This window comes from Primulina tabacum, chromosome 9, assembly GCF_025594145.1.
Source record: "Primulina tabacum isolate GXHZ01 chromosome 9, ASM2559414v2, whole genome shotgun sequence".
NCBI classification, from domain to species: Eukaryota; Viridiplantae; Streptophyta; class Magnoliopsida; order Lamiales; family Gesneriaceae; genus Primulina; species Primulina tabacum.
In genome coordinates this window covers 38,646,000-38,666,629 of record NC_134558.1, presented here as the reverse complement: position 1 = coordinate 38,666,629, position 20,630 = coordinate 38,646,000, and the positions used below count along the sequence as shown (strand labels likewise).

The window sequence follows — 20,630 nt, the reverse complement described above, 5'->3', positions numbered from 1 at the left end:
ATTATTACTTAAAGGAAACATTACAGATATCTTTTGCATTAAAAATATGATGAATTAATGAGTTTTAGTGAAAACCTATCCTGATTGTATTGAATGGCAAAGAAAAATGGAAGAAACGAGAAAGGATACGGGAGCATGAACGAAAGCACCAGTTAAATGGTTGAATTCACAGCTGCTTTGGATATCCTTGCACTTTTTTTATTTTCTTACATTCCTTTCACAAGATATTTTTGTTACAGTAATTTCTCATCTATTTGATGCATTATTGAGCAGATAGTTGAAGAGGCTGGGGGGACAGTTTCTTGCATGGATGGGTGCAGTTTTTCGGTTTTTGATAGATCTGTCTTGGTGTCCAATGGAATCCTCCATGCTAAGATTGCATCGTTATTCTATGTGATTTTGTTCACCCTTATGAATGAATGAGCAAAAGGATATAATAATATGTGTTTTTGACATTCGGACTTGAAAAGAATACAGCTTCTTGAGAGAATTGGTCCAGCAACAGAGAAATCGAAGATCAAAGGCATTGATTTTTCACTCTGGTATGAGCCTGAAAATTATTGCACGCAACCCTGAGAGCTACGGACTTTCTTCGTGTCTCGACAAGAGTGATACTTCAGGTCAACATCACTATAATTTCTTTTGGTTTGTTGCTATATGATTTTTATTTTGCTAGTAGAAACATCAGCCGTTGACAACTTTACCTACTTACTCAGATGTACTACTACAGTTGACTGATGCGGAGATGAACTCTCTTTGTTAACATTATGAACGCTTGCATTTTGAGGTTATATAATGAATGTTCCTACTGTCATGTCTATCTTTTATATCGACATAGTTATAAATCTAAATATTAGGTCTGAGCAATCACTTTGGGCACTATCTATAATCTATGCGTAGTTGCTATCAAATTCCAACATTTGATAGGTCTGGTTACTGCATTTTTAGCTCTTCTGTTCCAATAAATAAACACCTACAGTAAAACCGGGTGACTTTAAAAGCCCTCTTCCAACACAGACAGAAGGGGATCAAATTCGTTGGATTATAAGAGGCATCAAACTAATAACTTCAATTTTCCATAGTTTTGGTTCCCTTTTACGTTTTGAGGATGAAACAGGTGGATTAGGATTCAAGGAGAAAATATCGTTTATTTTTTATACGGTAACTTCATGCATGAAAGTATGAAACGTGTTATTTAAAAGTACTGATGTTCCTGAATTCATGCCTTTGGCTGGATGCTAACTCCTTTTATTAATAGCCCTCTCTTCCATTGTCCACCTTCGTATTCATATAGAGAAAATTCCATTTCTCCCACCTTCTCGGCAGAGGCTTTAACTTCTCCTGCTGGGATTTGTATCCATCGGCCTCTTGGCTTTTCCATAAGATTTTCTGTGTGTTCTTGTCTGCTTCCATCTGGTAAAGTGAGTCTAAGATTCACAGGAACTTCCCATCCATAAACAGGTTCATTTAGCTTCACTATGAAAATAACTTCATATGTAGTTCCCGGTGAAAGGCTAGCAATCTGAAATCTTCCATGTACCTCTAGCCAGCAGACGTCAAGCAGTTCGGCAGCCGCAATAGTCACATTACTGTACAAATACAAGTTGCATTAGACGTAAGATTTTATATTGCAAACCCATCCTCATGTAGTAACGACTTAAAGTAAAACCTTTACAAATCGTTCAAGTGGACATGGACGCATGGTGTTCTAAATAATACTAGAATGATTTTGCCTTGTGGAAATCCTAGTCGAATGTCTGTTATGCACTTCTGAACAGGGCTGATTACCCATATTGCTTCTATTCTGAGATGGCAATGTCTGACTATATTTATTATATATAGACGGCCTTTTTTCTTTTGCAGAAGTATCATTCATCATTCTTTCCTGAAGAAAACAACTTTCATGAGGTTGTTTGCTTGTCAACCTACTACTGTTGTGATTACCTGGACTCTTGGACCATGGGCCAGTTCCAGAAGCGATTATCTTCTGCCCACGTTATTGAGAGATCTCGTGCAAACAACATGAAGCAATTGTTATTAGTCTCCTTGTCTGCCCAGTATTTCTGCAAACAACCGAAATACTGTGTAAGAACTAGAAAAAGGCTACTCACTGTTCTTACGGCTAAAAATTTATATTTTCCATTGCTGACATTCACGGTTACTTAATGTTGAGTAAATGATGGATGCTGTTTTATTTTCCCAGAAACATGGTGCAGCACTTCTGCCCGTCAGCCTTGCTCATAATCTTGATATGATGTTATGACAGTTATAATAAAATTGTATCATATTTTGGTATTCTTTCTTTTGAAATTTTTTTGTGCTGGTTTAATGGGAATATATGCAGCACTCATTTTGTATACCAATGTTCATCATAGCTGATCACATATTAGACAGTGACAGAAATGGTTTACTCGCCTTCCTGTTTTGATTCAAGAATATGCCTGCATAAAGCTGATCATGCAGCTGCTGCATGTTTGTTGATGATTTTTCAATTGGTGAGCCGGCATCTTTTAATATACCTTCCCAGTTATGAGGCAGTGGAACTTGTGTTGTAGCAGAGCGAGTAGCTTTACCATCTGCGTTATATGTAATGGGTGGGTTTGTTGTTTCTTTGTTTGGGTGTGAAGCCTCATCTTTTTCTTGTGATGACCCTGCCCCCATAATGCTAAAGATTAGGAAGTCACCACCTTAAATATTTTGGTTGTTTTTTCCAGTATCAGAAATCCAGTTTTATAGTATTTGGTTTATACCGTGTACATAGATGTGGTGGTGTTGCGGGAAAGGAGAACATTTGCTTTTGAAATTGATGGAAAATTGGTGCGAATCGCACTAATAAAGCTCGCAAGCATCATTTTCCACTCATCTCCAACCTGTTTGACAAAATTGTCTGCGGATGAAAATCAAATATCTATGATTCTGATTTTGGAATCTGATGCATGAATAGACATATGGGGGTTTTCTTGGGCCTCAATAAGCTGACTTCTAGATATGATTTTCGCTTTTAACACGGTAGACGTTAGTTTACAATTAGGTGGTCACTTCGGTATATACTGCTATAATTCCACTAGAGGGCTTTCACGTTTTTCATTCAATACACTGTAATTTCAATCCTTTCCTCTCTCGCAACTTCTTACCTTTTAAAAAAGGTTGACAGGAGTAAAAGAGAGGATGCTGGCATATTGATATCCCTTTCGTGTATGTATGACATTTGCGCTTGCTTTATTGAAGTAGGTTTCTACAAGCTTTAGCATATGCCAAGCGGCTCATTCGATAATATCTTTATCTTTTTAGCCCCCCTTTTTCTCTTTGCTGGATTCTATTCCCCTATCCAGCTAGCCACCACCTTCCGCGGGCAACTTAGAAATCAACACCAAACGTGTCAGAAGATTTTGTTTGAACTGTTTGGCCTTACATGTGTTGCCATTTCAATTCCTTTGACTTTTTTTAGGTAAAAAGAAAATAGGTACATGTTGAAAATTCGGCCTAACTTTATGAATTATGAATATCAATAAACTTTGATTTAGCATATTATTTATGAATGTGTTATACAAAAATTAAAACAAGAAATATAGGTATATATAGTCGAAATCACAACTCAAATATACAAGGTTAAAGTATCAAATAAATAAAATTAGATATGTAACTATAATTTTTGGGTACAAGATGTTACATTTTTTTAGTCGATATAAGTACATATAGTTGAAATTATGATATCAATATACGGATTTCAGGTATCAAATGACTCAAATTGAGATTGTATTGATATTTTTTGTATACGAAATTAGAATAATAATTTTTGGATAATGGTAAAAATAATATTTTGTAGTTACTAAAATTACAAATGTGGATATGAAACGTTCAAACTAAAATAGAGACTTACCATTTAATAGTATTAATAGACTCAAATTGGATATATGAACTATAATTTTTAGGTCTCTAATTTCGGGGAGCTGAAATGGAAAAACATGTGGATCGACCAAGAAGTTGAAACTATGTTTTTTCAGACACAGAAACTGAATCTTAAGTTTTTTTTTTCTAGTCAGAGACTAAATCTATTTAACCATAGTGCACATGTACTTGCATTCTATGATTAAGACAACATATTTCAGGGATTTATTTTGTTTCCATGTCTTTTAGAATTCAAGTCAAACATTAGACGGAAGATATAAGAGCATATAAATGTTCAATGTTATATTTAATTGGTGCCAAAGGTACCTCAGTCAGTCTCAAAATTCTACGAGTGAGAAACGCAAGTAATGATCTGTGCACGTTGTTCCTAATTAGGCTGACGAATGAGATAACGAGGCAGAAGTAAATTTTTACATGAAAAATACTGTTCATATACATAACCAAATAATACAATGCAGATTACAAATGCACAACTCTCGACAAACTCTCTCAGGTGTCACATTAATCATGAGCTCTTAACAGTAACACCATATCTCCATCGGCCGCATTAATACATTCGAAGTGATTTATTATACAAAGACATCAAAATTAATAAAGATTCAAACATTAAGTATACGAATAAATGTATAGTTTGTGTTGCTGATCATATCTCTTTGACATAAGCATTGTGAATTCTGAGGCCACCCTTCCACTTTTCACTCCATACTTCATACAAGCCAAAGTAAAGCTTTTTATCATCAGGAGAAGATTTATCTGCACGCATCAATTTCCCAGAAATCTTGAACCTCTGGGTCTCGTCGGGGTTGACTTGAAATTTTGTCCATGCAAATTTACCATCTTTCCCTCTCTTAACCATAAGGTAGAGAGGAGAGGCACCCCAGCCAAAGGCATCAGGCGCTAAGGATACTTCGAACCCCACTTCATAATCCCTATTCGGATTTGTTTGGTCCACACAACCCGTAACCTCCAGCCAACTCACTTGATATAACTCTGCAGCCATGTCCCTGTAGTTACAATGCTAAGTGTCATTCCTCGGTTATATTTAAAAAAAGTATATTTGTTAAGTAGTCACTAACGTACCCGGTTCCTATATTCCAGTATCGGTCATCTTTACCCCAAACAATATTAAGATCTTGGGGTCGAATGATCATCTTCCCGGCACTAGGGATTCTGCATGCACATTAAGTCATTCATTAAAATTGATGATATCTCAGCCGTATTACTATTTGAACAACTATGATGATGCAAGCAATATGTAGCCGAAATCTATGTACTTGATGATTAAATTAGTTCCAAGAAAACACATACCTCTTTGTATGTTAATCGAGAATTTCCTATGTGGTGTGGGTTATTGGAAGTCATTTCAAAATTGATAGGATGTATGTACGCACAAGCTAGAAAATTAATTAATGAATATGAAGAAGATGTCTATTCTTCCATCGCACCACCATATATATAATGACAGGGAAAATGAAGAGAAGTTGGAAGGAATATGGTTTCTAGCGCTTGAATGGGAAAAGGGAATGACGAAAGAACGAAGCAAGTGAGTTTGGAATATGAAAAAGTAAGGCTGCATTAATTCCAATCACATTAAGCCACCGTTTGGTGCTTGACAAACAAATGGCATCTCACTTCTGAATTCCTAATTCATTGTATCAAAGAGATTCCAGTCCCCACCACACAAATAATATTCCATCTCACGCTCACACGCTTTCTCTCTTCCTCTTCTGCTTGCTTGATATTTGAGATTCTCCAAAAGACACATGAAAAAACTACTCATTTGTCACTTAATACCCCAGAAAAGAAGTAGAAGATTGAACCATGAGGATTTTATTCTTTTTTATATATCTGTTACATAGTCTACCAAAGTCTATCAAATTCCACCAACTGAAGTGTGCTAGTCAACTAAATACTTAGTCAATGACATGATAATTAGCTATTGAGCTGTAGACCAAAAATAGTTACCAGTTTGTATATATATAGGGCATACTGTACACAACTTCTCTCAATTTTTCGGATGAATAATACGCTCATTAACATGGTATCAGAGCGGTTTTGTTTCGATCGTGATATGTTTGCAGCAGATCGGCAACTTCAATCTTCGGTGCTTCAGAATAATTTTGAAGATGCTCTTGAGTGATTCAGAGTAATTCCGAAGAATTTTTTCACGCTCTGTATTTTTGCGTAATCATGGCGAATACGACATCAACTTTCGGCTTCAACGATCCATTATATTTGCACCCATCCGATGCTCCTGATACGTCTCTTGTTGTTGATCTTTTGATCGGATCTGAGAATTATAGTATTTGGAGCCGAGCAATGAAGATTGCACTCCAAGCTAAAAATAAGCTAGGATTCATCAATGGAACCTGTAGAAAACCAGCGGCAAATTCTCCAACCTTATATCAGTGGGAGCGATGCAATGCGGTTGTGTTGTCTTGGATTTTTTCTTCGGTCTCTAAAGAAATTTTCTGCGGACTTGTTTATGCGAATGATGCATCAAGCGTTTGGGCGGATCTTAAGGAGCGTTTTGACAAAATTTGTGGATCCAGAATTTATGCTATTCATCGTGACATTGTTCGTTTATCACAAGGAACAACAACCATTTCCGTATATTTCTCGAAGCTCAAACAGCTATGGGATGAGCTAGCCTCATTGATAACTTCACCGTCTTGTGATTGCCCTAACTCCAGAGCTTATGCTGAACATGAGCAGCAACAGCGGTTAATTCAGTTTCTTATGGGGCTTAATGACAATTATAGCTCAATTCGAAGTCAGATCCTCTTGATGAATCCACTCCCTTCTGTGAGTCAAGCCTACTCACTTATCTGTCAAGAAGAAGCACATCGAAATGTGCTGGTCTTTCAACAGATCTCAGATGCTCCCACCACTGCATTCTATTCTTCATCTTCAAAACAATCAGAGATAGTAAAATGTGACCACTGCTCTATCCCAGGACATACAAAGGATTATTGTTTTCGTTTAATTGGCTACCCTCCAGGTCATAAGCTTCACAAAAAATTTCCTCAAAACAAAGGTTGTAAGCTCACCTCAAAGAATACTAGAGCCTTTGCGCATAACTTGGTCAGTGAAGCATCTAAACCTACTGCTGAATCACAGTCCCCTACATCTGCTGGAGTGCAGTTTACTTCCACTCAATATGCACAAATTCTGAGACTCCTTGAGAATTCAACCATCAATTCTCCCCCATCAGCAAATTTAGCAGGTATGGCTACTAGTTTACTGTCCATTTCAGATAGTAATGAGTGGATATTGGACAGTGGTGCAAATGCTCATATTTCAGGAACTTCTACTGGTCTTCAAAATCTACAACCATGCATTTCTGCCGCAGGATCAGTGAACCTCCCATAATGGTAATTCTATTCCTATCATTTCTACTGGCTCCATTCAACTATCTTCATCTTGTGCCTTAACCAAAGTGCTTCATGTCCCTACCTTCAAATTCAACCTACTGTCCAAAGACAACCAATGTTGTGTTATATTCTATCCTTCATTTTGTTTGTTTCAGGAACTCTTGACTGGGAAGATAATGGGGATTGATAAACTCAAAGATGGCCTTTATTATCTTACAAGTCCTTCACCTCCCAAAAGCACCACAGACTCCACACCATATATCAATACTTCACCATGTAATTCCATTACTCCTAATTCACGAAGTTTTGCATCTTGTAATGTTTCTTCTCCATTGAATAATACAATTGATCTTTGGCACAAAAGGTTTGGCCATATGTCTTTTACTCGATTACAATATTTGCCATTTATTTCACAACATAAACCCACACAACATTGTCATATCTGCCCCATTGCAAAACAAACTCGTGTTGCTTTTCCCTCGGTTCCGAGACATACATCCCCTCACTGTTTTCACCTTGTCCACATGGACATATGGGGTCCATATCGGGAACCAACTCATGAGGGTGCTAGGTATTTTTTAACTCTCGTAGACGACTTTTCGAGATGTACATGGGTTTTCTTGATGCACTTCAAGTCTGATACTCTTCGAATTTTAAAACAGTTTTTTGCATTTGTTTCAACTCACTTTCACACCCAAATTCAGAATGTCAGGACTGATAATGGTTCTGAATTCTTTAACACTGAGTGCAATGATTTCTTCACTTCTCTTGGCATCATCCATCAGAGTTCATGCTCATACACACCCCAACAAAATGGGCTTGTTGAACGTAAACACCGACATATACTCAACGTGGCTCGAGCCCTTACATTTCAAGGTTCTATTCCTAACATATATTGGGGTGAATGTGTATTGCACTGCTGTGTACTTGATAAATCGCACTCCCACTCCACTACTGGCAAACAAAACCCCATATGAAGTTATTTTCAAGAAAGCTCCAACATTTGATCATATTAAAGTCCTTGGTTGCTTGTGTTATGCCACCAATCTTCGTCCCAGTCATAAGTTTGATGTTCGAGCCGTCCCCTATGTGTTTCTTGGTTTTCCACCTCATCAAAAAGGTTACAAACTCCTCAATCCCTCCACCAACCAATTTATCGTGTCAAGGGATGTGATTTTTCATGAGGACATTTTCCCATTTGCAGCCTCAACCCAATCATCTGCCACCTCTTCTCCTTGGCCTTCCATGAATTCTGATATTCATGATGATGATGTATCAAATCCGACATCGACCATTCCACCTATTAACCCCACATCTCATATTTCACCTCCTATTCCTCCTAAACGCTCTTCCCGACAGTCCAAACCACCTATTTGGACAAAGGACTTCATTTGTTCTACTTTAACTACTTCATCCCCTGCTACTATACCATATGACTTATCCAAATACCTTAGTTACAATCATATTTCTCCATCACACCAGTCCTTTCTTGCCTCCATTTCCCAATTGACAGAACCAACTTCTTATAAAGAAGCTTCCGCTGATCCACGCTAGGCATAAGGCTATGGAAGTTGAGATTGAAGCCCTTGAAGCTAACAAGACATGGGACATTGTACCACTCCCTCCGGGTAAAAAAACTGTTGGTTGTCGTTGGATTTACAAAATTAAATACAATGCCAATGGTAGCATAAACAAATTCAAAGCTCGGCTTGTTGCCAAGGGCTATACTCAACAACTTGGAATAGATTATCATGATACTTTTTCTCTGGTTGCCAAAATCGTTTCTGTCCGCTGCCTCCTTGCCATTGCTGCTGCAAAACATTGGCCCTTATTCCAAATGGATGTAACCAACGCTTTTTTACAAGGAGATCTTACCGAAGACATCTACATGTCTATTCCTCAAGGTTTTGAGCAACCTAACAGAAAGAATCATGCTTGCAAACTCTTGAAATCTTTATACGGTTTGAAACAAGCCTCACGCCAATGGAATTCCAAATTCTGTTCTGTGATGATTCAGCATGGTTTCGTCCAATCGGTTCATGATCATTCACTGTTTATTAAGCGTCAAGATGCACTTATTACCATTTTATTGGTTTACTGTCGATGACATCGTCATCTCAGGGAATGATTCTGCTTCTATAGATACCTTGAAGACTTATCTTCATTCTCAATTTGCGATTAAAGATTTGGGCCCTCTCAAGTATTTCTTGGGTCTTGAAGTGGCTCGGTCGAAACATGGGATCTGTTTAAACCAGCGCAAATATGCACTTGAGCTGATTTCTGAGGTTGGCATGGCTAGTTGTAAGCCTCACTCTACTCCCATGGAACACCACCTCAAGTTAACCACACCCGAATTCGATAAAAGCTTGGGTTTAACATGCACCTCTACTGTCACTGACTCAATTCTTTCTGATCCCACCGTGTATCAACGACTTATCGGACGTCTCATTTACCTTACAATTACTCGTCCAGACATTTGTTTTGCAGTCCACCACCTTAGTCAATTCATGCAGTCACCTAAGCTCTCTCATTTGCGTGCGGCTGAACGGATTGTTAGCTACCTCAAAGGTTCACCAGGCATGGGTATCTTCTTATCATCTTCGTGTGATTTTCGCCTCTATGCATATTGTGATTCAGATTGGGCCTCCTGCCCCATGAGTCGTAAATCGATTTCTGGTTATCTTGTCACACTTGGCAATTCACCAATATCATGGAAATCCAAGAAACAGAACACGATATCTCGGTCTTCGGCGGAAGCTGAATATCGATCCATGGCTTCTACAACTTGTGAGGTTGTGTGGCTGCGTGGACTTCTAACTGATATGGGGTTACATTTCGAGACTCCTACTGTACTTCATTGTGACAATCAAGCTGCTATTCACATCGCCGCCAACCCATTATATCATGAACGCACTAAACATATCGATATTGATTGCCATTTCATCCGCGAGAAGATTAGGGATCACACTATTTCAACTTCACACATTACTTCCTCAATCTCAACCTGCGGATATATTGACAAAAGCACTTGGCTCTGAACAGCATCATGTCTTATTGTCCAAGCTCGGCATGTTGAATTTACTCCGAGCTTGAGGGGGGATGTTACATAGTCTACCAAAGTCTATCAAAGTCCACCAACTGAAGTGTGCTAGTCAACTAAATACTTAGTCAATGACATGATAATTAGCTATTGAGCTGTAGACCAAAAATAGTTACCAGTTTGTATATATATAGGGCATACTGTACACAACTTCTCTCAATTTTTCGGATGAATAATACGCTCATTAACAATATCATCCAAGCTCGAGACACAAATGCATAATACTATTCAAAATGGCATGCCATTCAATTCCAGGAATGCTATGTATGTAAGTTGATCTATACAATGATGTATTCAATTGGTAAACATTTTGCTTTTCTCCACTTTCCAATAACACCCCTTCCATTTTTGTACACTAAGACTTTTCCCTGAATAATCAATCAGTTTGATGATATATAATAAAACTACCAGCAGTTTTCTCTCAACATCCGTATGGTTTCTCCCTTCTTCCTGTGAGGTGACGCTTTCCATGGTGTTTTCCCCCTTTATCCAAAAACCATGAATTTCTTGAGTTATAGGTCTTCTTCGCTGTTCTCCACCATGTTCATTCTGCTTCCTTTGGCCACCACGCGGAGAGATTCAAAGAACACCGGAGCTAATCTGCTTTTCTTCATTTTATTTTATCGTGTTTGGCGATCAGGAATTGATTGGAATTTGACAGGATTTCATGAGATTTGGATTTTAAAATCCTATTTTTATTGTTTTACAAAATTATTCAAAAAAAAATTCGGATTTATTTAAAATTTTACGTGATTTAAATAGTTTAGGTAAAGATATGTGCAGAGTGTTTATAAAAAAATTTAAAAATAAACATAATTAATTGTTTTTATAATTTACAAAAGTAGTTGCTTCGAAAGGAGATAGGGCCCTTCAGTGGGCCTGGACTGGATTTGATCAGCATATGGACCTGGGCCCTTCAGTGGGCCTTGATCAATTCAAAACAGAGCCCAAATAACTGCCGATAGAGATCGTATAATTCCAACCAATAAGCCCCTATCCTCCCGCCAATCATGTCCATTCACTTGAGACTCTCGCCTATTTTGCCCTCACCGTTTTCCATCACTCGGCTTCCTTCCTATCGCACATGTGCGTTGCCCACTACCAGAAGGAAAGCTCTCTCGCTGTTTACATTCACCTCCATTTTCACCGGACTGTGCTTCTCGGATCCTAATCACGCCTCCTCCAATCCCACCATTTCAGATTTTGTGGAGCTTCCCGACTCTGGCGGTGTCAAGGCTCTGGACCTTCGGGTTGGCGAAGGTGGGGATACTCCAGTTGATGGCGACAAGGTCTCATCTGCCTTAATATTCTTTTCACTGTTTATTTACTTTGTGACTGGATGCTTGTAGAGTTCATGATTAGATTGTGTCATCCTCTTTCTCTAATTTGGACCTTAAAGGTAGCAATTCATTATTATGGAAGATTGGCGGCAAAGCAGGGATGGCGCTTCGACTCGACCTATGATCATAAGGATGAAAATGGAGAACCTGTTCCTTTTGTATTCGTCCTTGGTTCCGGAAAAGTAAGCAATGCTCTTCGATTTTCTAACTTGGAATGACTTCTCATCCTTTACAAAGATAAAAAGGAAGTCTTTAAACTAATAGTCAGTAAATATGTGTAATGTGAAATTTGTCAAGTAACAGATTCTGTTTTCCACATTTGAACTAAGTAGGTTATTTCTGGAGTGGAATCAGCTGTAAGATCAATGAGAGTTGGTGGCATTCGCAGAATCGTTATTCCACCATCTCGAGGATATCAAAACATGTCTCAAGAACCGATTCCACCGAATGTATGTGATCTCTGGAGTTATCCCTTTTTCTTATGCTTGGTTTTGCCTGAAGTTTCTCATATGGTACAGTTATGTGGTTTGCTTGACGCCATTGTCAGAAGCTAGATGTATCGTGTCTAATCTTCCGTAGGAGATTGCCAATCTCTATTTTGGGCACAAAATATTCTTGGAACCAGAAAAAAACATAAAGAAATAAACTGAAATATAACTAGCAAAGATAATTTGATAAAGGGTCCGTCGATTTAAATAAATACCAAAATGTTGCAGCAGATGTCTGTTAAGACAACCTTAGGCCAAAACAATTCAGAATTCAAATTATTATATTTGATCTAAGATATCCTTTATTTTGGAATAAATGAATTGCTGATTGGTTCCCTGGTGTGCAGTTTTTTGACAGACAGAGGTTATTTACCACGATCTTCAATCCAACACGCCTGGCCAATGGAGAAGGCTCAACTTTAGGAACACTCATATTTGATATTGAGCTGGTCAGCCTCAGACGTTGACTCATTTGTGGTGTATTGGTTATGTAAACCATTCAAACACCATAGTTTACTCCATTAGATACAAGCCTGCAGTTGCTGTATCCCGCGTTTGTAAATTTTATTTTGCTACTTCGTATAATTTGGGTTACACATCTGTCTGCTACCTCGTAAATATTCAGCAGATCGCTTGCCAACTAGCAGCTTGTATGCGCATGGATGATTTTGAACATTTGCACCATCATTATCAGACATTACCTGCGAGCACAAAAAGACTTGCTTCATTCGGAAGTATTGAACTAAAATGAGCAGAATCATGCGATTGTCTACTAACCAATACACAAAATAACACGAAGTTCAGATTATGATGTCCATCGAGTTATAAACATCAGTGCAGCTAATAATGAACTTTTGCCATAAGCATCTGCATCATCATTCAATCTTGTTCATGCATAACTCCACCTCAATTCTACAGCTATCCTCGCAACTGTTGACCAAATACAAGTGTCATTCCCTCCGAAACTTCATTTTTGCTTTGCCACCATCCTAATTTCCTCCGGCCCATCACAACTCAAATCACTCTACCGTTGCCGATTCCTACAATAAAACCCAGTTTCATTCTTTTTCCCTGCCCCAGCAATATAATTTCCTTATTTCTCTCTCTTTTCACCGCCCTTTGTCCTCGATCATCCTCTTCCCTCCCCGCCCACCATTCAAGCACCCCCATCTACCCTCCCACTTCCTTTCCCACTCACAAATGGCATCGAATGTATTAAAATTTTATTTTATTTTTAAATTTAAAAGGTATAATTAAAAAGCTAAAAATCTGAAATTGGGTTCTTGCTGTCAGAAAAATTGTTTGGGACCTTTGGTATGTAGTGCTGGCCGGAGCGAGGAGTGGTGTTTAGACATTCATCATCCCATTTTGGATTTTAATAATTTTGTTTGAGTTATAGTCCAAATTTACTTTTAAAATTTTAATGAAATATATATTTCACAAGTAGTAAAGCTATGGAATTAGTTCAGATTAAAAATCTGATAATCATATTTTAAATTTGTATTGAAAAAATTAAAATATGGTTAAAGAAAATTAAGGGACATCTCATCTTGGATCTGCTAATGTTTGACCACCATACCTCTTGCATGTGAATTACATATATATTAAAGAAAATTAGTTAATGACCAATAAATATAATCATGATCACCAGTTCTATACAATCAATAGGTGAGCGGTCGAGTGTTTCCACATCATAAAAAGAAAGATGACTGATTATCTATAGAACAAATCTTGATTCGATAGCTCAAGATCAAGATTCATTTTTTCGAGTAAATTAAGGTCAAGTTTTTAGTATTATTTACTATTTAGAGGTGTTGGGTTGGGTTTTGTGGTAAGAAGCAGCCAAAGCAAGTATGGAATTTGCGAGTTTGTTGATGGCATCCACCAGACCATTAATGCATTGCCTGTTCGTTTCAACCTTTGACTCCTCAATTTGCAGCCTTCTTTCGTGCAAACTCACAACTTTTTTGTGTATTATCTCTTCTCTCTCCTCACAGGCCTGAATTGCTTCTGCTATCATTGTAGCGCTCTTTGATATTGCGGTGCCCACTTCTTGTAATGTGACATCATCGCCGCCGCTTCCTTCCCCTCCTCCGGTGGCTCTTGTCTTCCTTCTCTTTGCCGGTGAGTCCGAATACTCGCTTCTGTCGGGATCTAAGCTGGCACAGATTTACACAACTCAATAATGGAGAGCACGATGAATGATTAAGTACAATATTAGTAGTGTAATTGATAAGACATTGTAACGAGGGAACCGGACAGTACTTCAAGGACTTAATAAGGACTAATCAGCTAGCTGCAGTCTTTTTCTTGGTAAAATGTAGAAGAAAACTTACTGGACTTCATATGGACAGAAACTTAAATCTGAATCTCACATAAATTTACTCGGGAAATCGATTTTGTAACAGGGATTGAGCATTATAATGAAGTACTTGTTGGGAACTCTAAGTACAAATCAATTCACAGAAGAATCACATTTTATTAGAACAAACCAGTTGGCTTATATAAGCCTTACAATGACACAAAAGTAGGAAACAAACAGCCCACATTTTACTTGATCTAAAAACGTGGTAATTGGCTAATGAAATGGTCAGACTCTACCTACATGTCCTAAATAATAGGAGTTATTAACTGAAACAATTTTGACACCTTCAACATTAACTCTAATGACCCTAACAATTCCTTCTTCCCTATACTGATTGCAGTAATGCTTTCAGTTTATTCGTGGTACCACACATACACCCATTAACTCATGCAGCTTCAAGAACATATCCAGCTTAAGTGGTTTTGTCATGATGTCTGCAATTTGTTCTTGTGTGACACAGTGCTTCAGCTCAATAACTCCATCTCTAGTCAAGTCACGCAAGAAATGAAACCTTACATCAATGTGTTTGCTGCGTCCATGCATGACTGGATTCTTGGATAGCTTAATGGTAGAACTGTTATCACATAACACAGTAGTACACTTGCCTTGAGAATGACCAAGCTTCTCCAATACTCTCCTCATCCATACCCCTTGACAAGCACAAGATACAGCTGCCACAAACTCTGCTTCAGTAGTGGACAACGTAACTACTGGTTGTTTTCTTGAGGACCAGGATACAACTCCTTGACTGAGTAGAAACACATAACCAGATGTGCTTTTCCGGTCATCTACATCTCCTGCATAATCACTATCTGTATATGCCATCAATTCTCTACTGCCTTCCTTTCGATAAAGGACTCCCAAGTCCATAGTACCTTTCAAGTACCTTAATACCCTTTTTGCAGCTTGCAGATGCAACTCAGTTGGATTTGCCATGAATCTGCTAATGAGACATACCACATACATCAAGTCTGGCCTTGTTGCAGTTAGATACATAAGACTTCCGACCAATTGTTTATACATGGTAGCATTCACCTTGGCTCCTTTTTCATTCTTCATTAGTCTATCTCCAAGAACAATTGGATTCTTCACACTGTTACAATTCTCCATTTTAAACCTCTCCAAGACTTCTTTTGCATACTTTCTTTGACATATATAAATGCCTTCAGGATTTTGTAAAACTTCCACACCGAGAAAATATTTCATCTTTCCCAAATCAGTCATATCAAATTCAAGTTTCATAGAATTCTTGAACTTAACAAACATGCTCTCATCATTACCAGTAAAAATCAGATCATCAACATATAAGCTTGCAATCAAAATTTTACCTTCATTTCCTGGTTTTATGAATAAGGTGTGTTCACAGCTGCACCTCTCAAATCCTTCTTTTACAAAGTATGCTTCAATCCGGCTATACCATGCACGAGGGGCTTGTTTAGGGCCATACAATGCCTTTTTCAATTTGTACACCTTATGCTCTTCACCTTTCTTCTCATAACCCTGTGGTTGCTCAACAAACACTGCTTCATTTAGCTCTCCATGTAAGAAAGCGCTTTTGACGTCAATCTGATACACGTTCCAACCATTTTGAGCTGCTAAAGCAATTACCATTCGAATCGTATCCCACCGAGCCACAGGCGCAAACACCTCAGTGTAATCTATGCCATACTGCTGCGCATAGCCCTTTGCCACCAATCTAGCCTTACACTTATCAATCTCACCGTTTTCATTTAATTTGGTTTTGAAAATCCATTTTACTCCAATGTTTTTCATTCCTTTAGGCAAATCTGTTAACTCCCAAGTCCCATTTCTTTCAATTGCTTCTATCTCCAAGTCCATGGCAGCTCTCCACTTGGAACTTTGAACAGCTTCTTCAAATGTAGTTGGATCTGCAGCTGAGATAAACATCACCAAATTGTTTTGCTCAGTTTCTTCTGGAGAAAATTCGCTTCCACTCACATAATCTTCCATCCAGAATGGTGCTCTTCTGTTTCTCCTTTCTGGTGAGATATCTTCAGATGTTAGAGAATTCTCTCCAGGTGACTCATCTGAAGATAAGCTAGCCTCTCCTCCTTCTTCAGATTCTTCTTCACTTTGATCATATTCACTTTCTTCTTTATTACTATCTCCCCACTCAATGATATCAAGTCTTGCTTCTTCTTCACTTCTTCCCCAATTCCAACACTCATTTTCTTCAAAAAATATATCTCTGCTTACAACTATCTTCTTGGACGCTGGATCATAAAGTCTATATGCTTTAGACTCTTCACTCATCCCCAACATCACACACTGAAAACTCTTATCATCCAGCTTCTTTCTTTTACTGTCTGGCACGTGAACATGGCCAATGCATCCAAAAACCCGAAAATAATCAACATTGGGTTTGACACCACTCCAAGCCTCTTCAGGAGTCATATCTTTCACTGCCAATGTAGTACTTCTGTTGAGCACATGTGCTGTCCAATTTACTGCTTCTGGCCAGAAATTTTTCGGAACTTGCTTCTCTGATAACATGCTTCTAACCATGTTCATGATTGTCCTATTCTTGCGCTCAGCTACTCCATTTTGTTGGGGAGTATAAGCTACAGTGAGTTGCCTGCTAATACCATTAGCATTGCAAAATGCATTGAACTCATGAGATGTGAACTCTCCACCTCTATCTGTGCTGTAGACAACAAATGGAAGCTCATGTCTCTTTTTCAACAAGGGTTTTGTAATTCTTGAAGATAGTAAAAGCTTCAAATTTTTCAGTAAGAAAATATATCCACACCTTACGACTGTAATCATCAATGAAGCTTATGAAATACCTCTTCTCACTGTTGGAGACAGGTTTGATGGGTCCGCATATGTCAGCATGTATCAACTGTAGTCTTTGTGATGCTCTCCATGAACTCCTCTTTGGAATTGCATCCCTGTGTTGCTTTCCCACCATGCAGTCAGTGCATATTTTGGATGGTGCCTTCAACTGTGGTAACCCTCTCACCATTTGCTTATTTAGTAATGTTCTCAGACCCTTGAAACTTAGATGCCCATATGTGCAATGCCAAAGATGAGTGTTGTCTTCGAGAGTTGTTTGGAAACAAATGGGAGCTCTCGATTGAATTCTTGCAAGCAATATGAACATCCTTTTTGCATAATAAGCCCGTTCTTGGGATGATAGATTTTACATACTCCATGTTGTATCAAAATAGCTATACCTCTTTCTTGTAATTGTCCAATACTTAATAAGTTATTTTTCAACTCAGGTATATAGAACACATCAGTGATTACTTGAATAACTCCAGCAATTTGCATTCTTATGTTACCCTTCCCCAACACAGCCATCTTGGAATTATTCCCGAGTGTTACATATTGTCGAAAATCCTCATCAAGATCTGAGAACCACGGCTTATTTGCACACATATGATTGCTACACCCTGAGTCAAGAAACCAGATATCTTCTCTCCTTGATTTATTAAGATCCACATATGACATCAACAACATTTCTTCTTTCTCCTCAAGCTCAGCATAATTTGCTTCCTTCTCCCATTTAGGACACTCATATTGAAAGTGCCCTAATTGATGACACTTATAACACTCAACTATAGCCTTGTTGAATGCTTGTCTACCTCTTCCTCTGCCTCTTCCTTGAGAAGCTCCACGAGCTCGATCGCCTCCTCTGCCACCAACTCTATTATCATATGCAACCTTTAATGCCTGCTCATCTCCTCCATGCCCATTCATCCTCTGTTCATGTACCAGCAAGCTACTCTGCAACTCATCAATAGTTAAGATGTCTAAGTTATTAGACTCTTCAATTGAACACACAACATAGTCGAACCTTGATGTCATTGATCTTAGGATCTTTTCAATGATCACCACTTGCTCCATGTTTTCACCATGAATCTTCATCATGTTTGCTATGATGAGTGTTCGAGCGAAGTACGCATCAACACTTTCACCCTCTTTCATCTGTAGAACCTCAAACTCCTTCCGAAGAGCTTGGAGCTGTGCTCTTTTGACTCTTGTAGAACCCTGGTACTTCTGCTTCATAGAGTCCCAAATGTGCTTGGCAGTATCTCTATTGAGGATCGTCTCCATAATGGTTCGATCAATGGCTTGGAATAGATAATTCTTGACCTTCAAGTCTTTCAGCTTCTGGTCTGTGATTGATTTTTGTTGTGCTTCAGTAAGCTCCACTTCTTCTGCTGCAACAGGAATTCCAGTCTCTACCAAACTCCAATATTCCTTTGAGCGAAGAAAATTTTCCATAAGCATGGACCAATGATAGTAATGGCCATCAAACTTAGGAATTGCAGGTTGAACGAAGTTATTTTCAGCTGCCATGCTACTTGGATTCTCACTCTTTCTCTTATCAAGAAACTGCGGTTTCTTTATAATCAGGCCCCGTGATAGGGCTCTGATACCATATTGTTGGGAACTCTAAGTACAAATCAATTCACAGAAGAATCACATTTTATTAGAACAAACCAGTTGGCTTATATAAGCCTTACAATGACACAAAAGTAGGAAACAAACAGCCCACATTTTACTTGATCTAAAAACGTGGTAATTGGCTAATGAAATGGTCAGACTCTACCTACATGTCCTAAATAACAGGAGTTATTAACTGAAACAATTTTGACACCTTCAACATTAACTCTAATGACCCTAACAGTACTAAACAAAACGATCAAGAATTGATTTGGACAGGGTAGAGAGGGATACGCATCATGTCTGTGAGAGTGTGTAGGAGAGAATAGATAGCAAGAACGTATATTATTACCCACTGAAGGAAACGGCTGAGAAAAGGGAAACGTTGGAGGCTCCGCTGATCTTTGTACCGGTGGAGGGATCGGTGGAACCAGCTGAATAATGGGGTGTTCCATTGAAGGGGGAAGTGTTGAGGCTGCCTGACGAAAAACATGAGAAGTAGATTTTTCCACAGCTGTGAGCAGCATAAGGGCATTTGAACCGCCTGCACCACAACCACTCATGGCCGCCGCCGCCGCCCTTGGACCTTTCCTCTCTACCACCTCCACCAATGCCTCGTATGTCTGCGGCAACATATTGGGAGGCAGGTTGTTTTCTTTCCTCTCGTTCTTGTCCATCCCCCAATAAGAATTTTCTTCATCTTCTCCCCCTGATTTCTCCGCTAATCTCCTTTCGTACTCTCGAACCCTTTTGAAATCTCTCATCAAATTATCCCACTTGTCATTGCACTGGTTTTGGCTCCTCAAACATCCGTTTTTCCAACAATAATCCTCCACCCATTTCCACCTCGGCTCAGCCGGTTTGCCCCTCTCGCCACCGTCCCCCAACCTCTTCATCCTCCTCTCATCATCCATCTTCTTCGCCTCAATTAGAACCATTGTTTCTTGAAGCGTCCAGTTCCCTTTTCTATGGTCCCTGATCATCACATTATTAGTGTCACCTATCGACAGATCCATGCATGCAACAACTCGCAGCCGAGGCAGAGAGCTTGTTTGATTTAATTTTGTGGTGTGACAAGAGAAAAGTTACACCACCCGTGAGATGGACGAAAAAGACATAAGAGGAGTGTACTTTTCAACTTTTAGTTTCCCTATTTCAAGCTGGAAGATTAAATAGAGTTAATCGTGTAACAGAAGAGTGGTAATGATATGATTTACTAGCATTATTAAACACAACAAGGATTAACTCTGGATTTCGAGTTTGACGCTCTTGCTCTTGGCTGATATATCAATCAATGAGCACCCCGTTTAAATGGTGGAGAATCTTTGAATTTTCAAAGTAGAAATAACTACTAATTCAAGCCACTAGATTTGAGACGGGTACAGTAGCATGTCATAATTAACCAAGAAAAAGGGCCATTAATTCGACAAACCCAAGAAAACTTTTCAGAGATTGAAATTATGAGTGGTGTGAGTTGGTTGGTTTACAGCAATGCATGCATGGGAGGAACTGAAATACTATGATTTTAACGAACTACACTCCTCTGTAGTTAACACGCTGCACCAATCATACCACCAAATCTTCGTACATGCATGAGCTTTCATTAATACAATGTTGTCAAAAAATATTATGAAAACTTCA

General features: G+C 38.6%; 5 protein-coding genes across 7 annotated transcripts; 2 read left to right on the top strand and 3 right to left on the bottom strand.

Annotated features, from left to right (window-relative positions):
* Positions 1 to 1,128: 1,128 nt before the first annotated feature.
* Positions 1,129 to 2,719, bottom strand: LOC142555973 (lectin-like). The gene is made up of 3 exons (XM_075667158.1): positions 2,416 to 2,719; positions 1,945 to 2,063; positions 1,129 to 1,589 (listed from the first exon to the last, which is right to left on the bottom strand). Exons 1-3 carry the CDS (start codon positions 2,659 to 2,661, stop codon positions 1,220 to 1,222), a joined length of 735 nt encoding a protein of 244 aa, XP_075523273.1. The 5' UTR covers positions 2,662 to 2,719; the 3' UTR covers positions 1,129 to 1,219.
* Positions 2,720 to 4,298: 1,579 nt separating this feature from the next.
* On the bottom strand, positions 4,299 to 5,155 carry LOC142555971 (protein PHLOEM PROTEIN 2-LIKE A9-like). The gene is made up of 2 exons (XM_075667156.1): positions 4,990 to 5,155; positions 4,299 to 4,913 (listed from the first exon to the last, which is right to left on the bottom strand). The coding sequence occupies exons 1-2, from the start codon at positions 5,058 to 5,060 to the stop codon at positions 4,553 to 4,555; spliced, it is 432 nt and encodes a 143-aa protein (XP_075523271.1). The 5' UTR covers positions 5,061 to 5,155; the 3' UTR covers positions 4,299 to 4,552.
* Positions 5,156 to 6,099: 944 nt separating this feature from the next.
* Positions 6,100 to 8,837, top strand: LOC142504488 (uncharacterized). The gene is made up of 3 exons (XM_075617343.1): positions 6,100 to 7,266; positions 7,439 to 7,647; positions 7,988 to 8,837. Exons 1-3 carry the CDS (start codon positions 6,100 to 6,102, stop codon positions 8,835 to 8,837), a joined length of 2,226 nt encoding a protein of 741 aa, XP_075473458.1.
* A 1,737-nt stretch (positions 8,838 to 10,574) lies between these two features.
* LOC142555983 (peptidyl-prolyl cis-trans isomerase FKBP17-1, chloroplastic) lies at positions 10,575 to 12,805 on the top strand. 3 transcript variants are annotated; one of them, XM_075667173.1, is made up of 6 exons: positions 10,592 to 10,684; positions 10,744 to 11,010; positions 11,151 to 11,672; positions 11,783 to 11,905; positions 12,056 to 12,172; positions 12,559 to 12,805. In XM_075667173.1, the coding sequence occupies exons 3-6, from the start codon at positions 11,394 to 11,396 to the stop codon at positions 12,676 to 12,678; spliced, it is 639 nt and encodes a 212-aa protein (XP_075523288.1). In that variant the 5' UTR covers positions 10,592 to 10,684; positions 10,744 to 11,010; positions 11,151 to 11,393; the 3' UTR covers positions 12,679 to 12,805. The 3 variants fall into 3 exon arrangements, with proteins under 3 accessions (XP_075523287.1, XP_075523286.1, XP_075523288.1); XM_075667172.1 differs by having other exon boundaries at positions 10,575 to 11,008; positions 11,226 to 11,672; XM_075667171.1 differs by having other exon boundaries at positions 10,575 to 11,010.
* A 956-nt stretch (positions 12,806 to 13,761) lies between these two features.
* LOC142555982 (uncharacterized) lies at positions 13,762 to 20,392 on the bottom strand. Its single transcript, XM_075667170.1, has 2 exons — positions 19,342 to 20,392; positions 13,762 to 14,365 (listed from the first exon to the last, which is right to left on the bottom strand). Exons 1-2 carry the CDS (start codon positions 20,003 to 20,005, stop codon positions 14,013 to 14,015), a joined length of 1,017 nt encoding a protein of 338 aa, XP_075523285.1. The 5' UTR covers positions 20,006 to 20,392; the 3' UTR covers positions 13,762 to 14,012.
* Between the last annotated feature and the right edge of the window lie 238 nt (positions 20,393 to 20,630).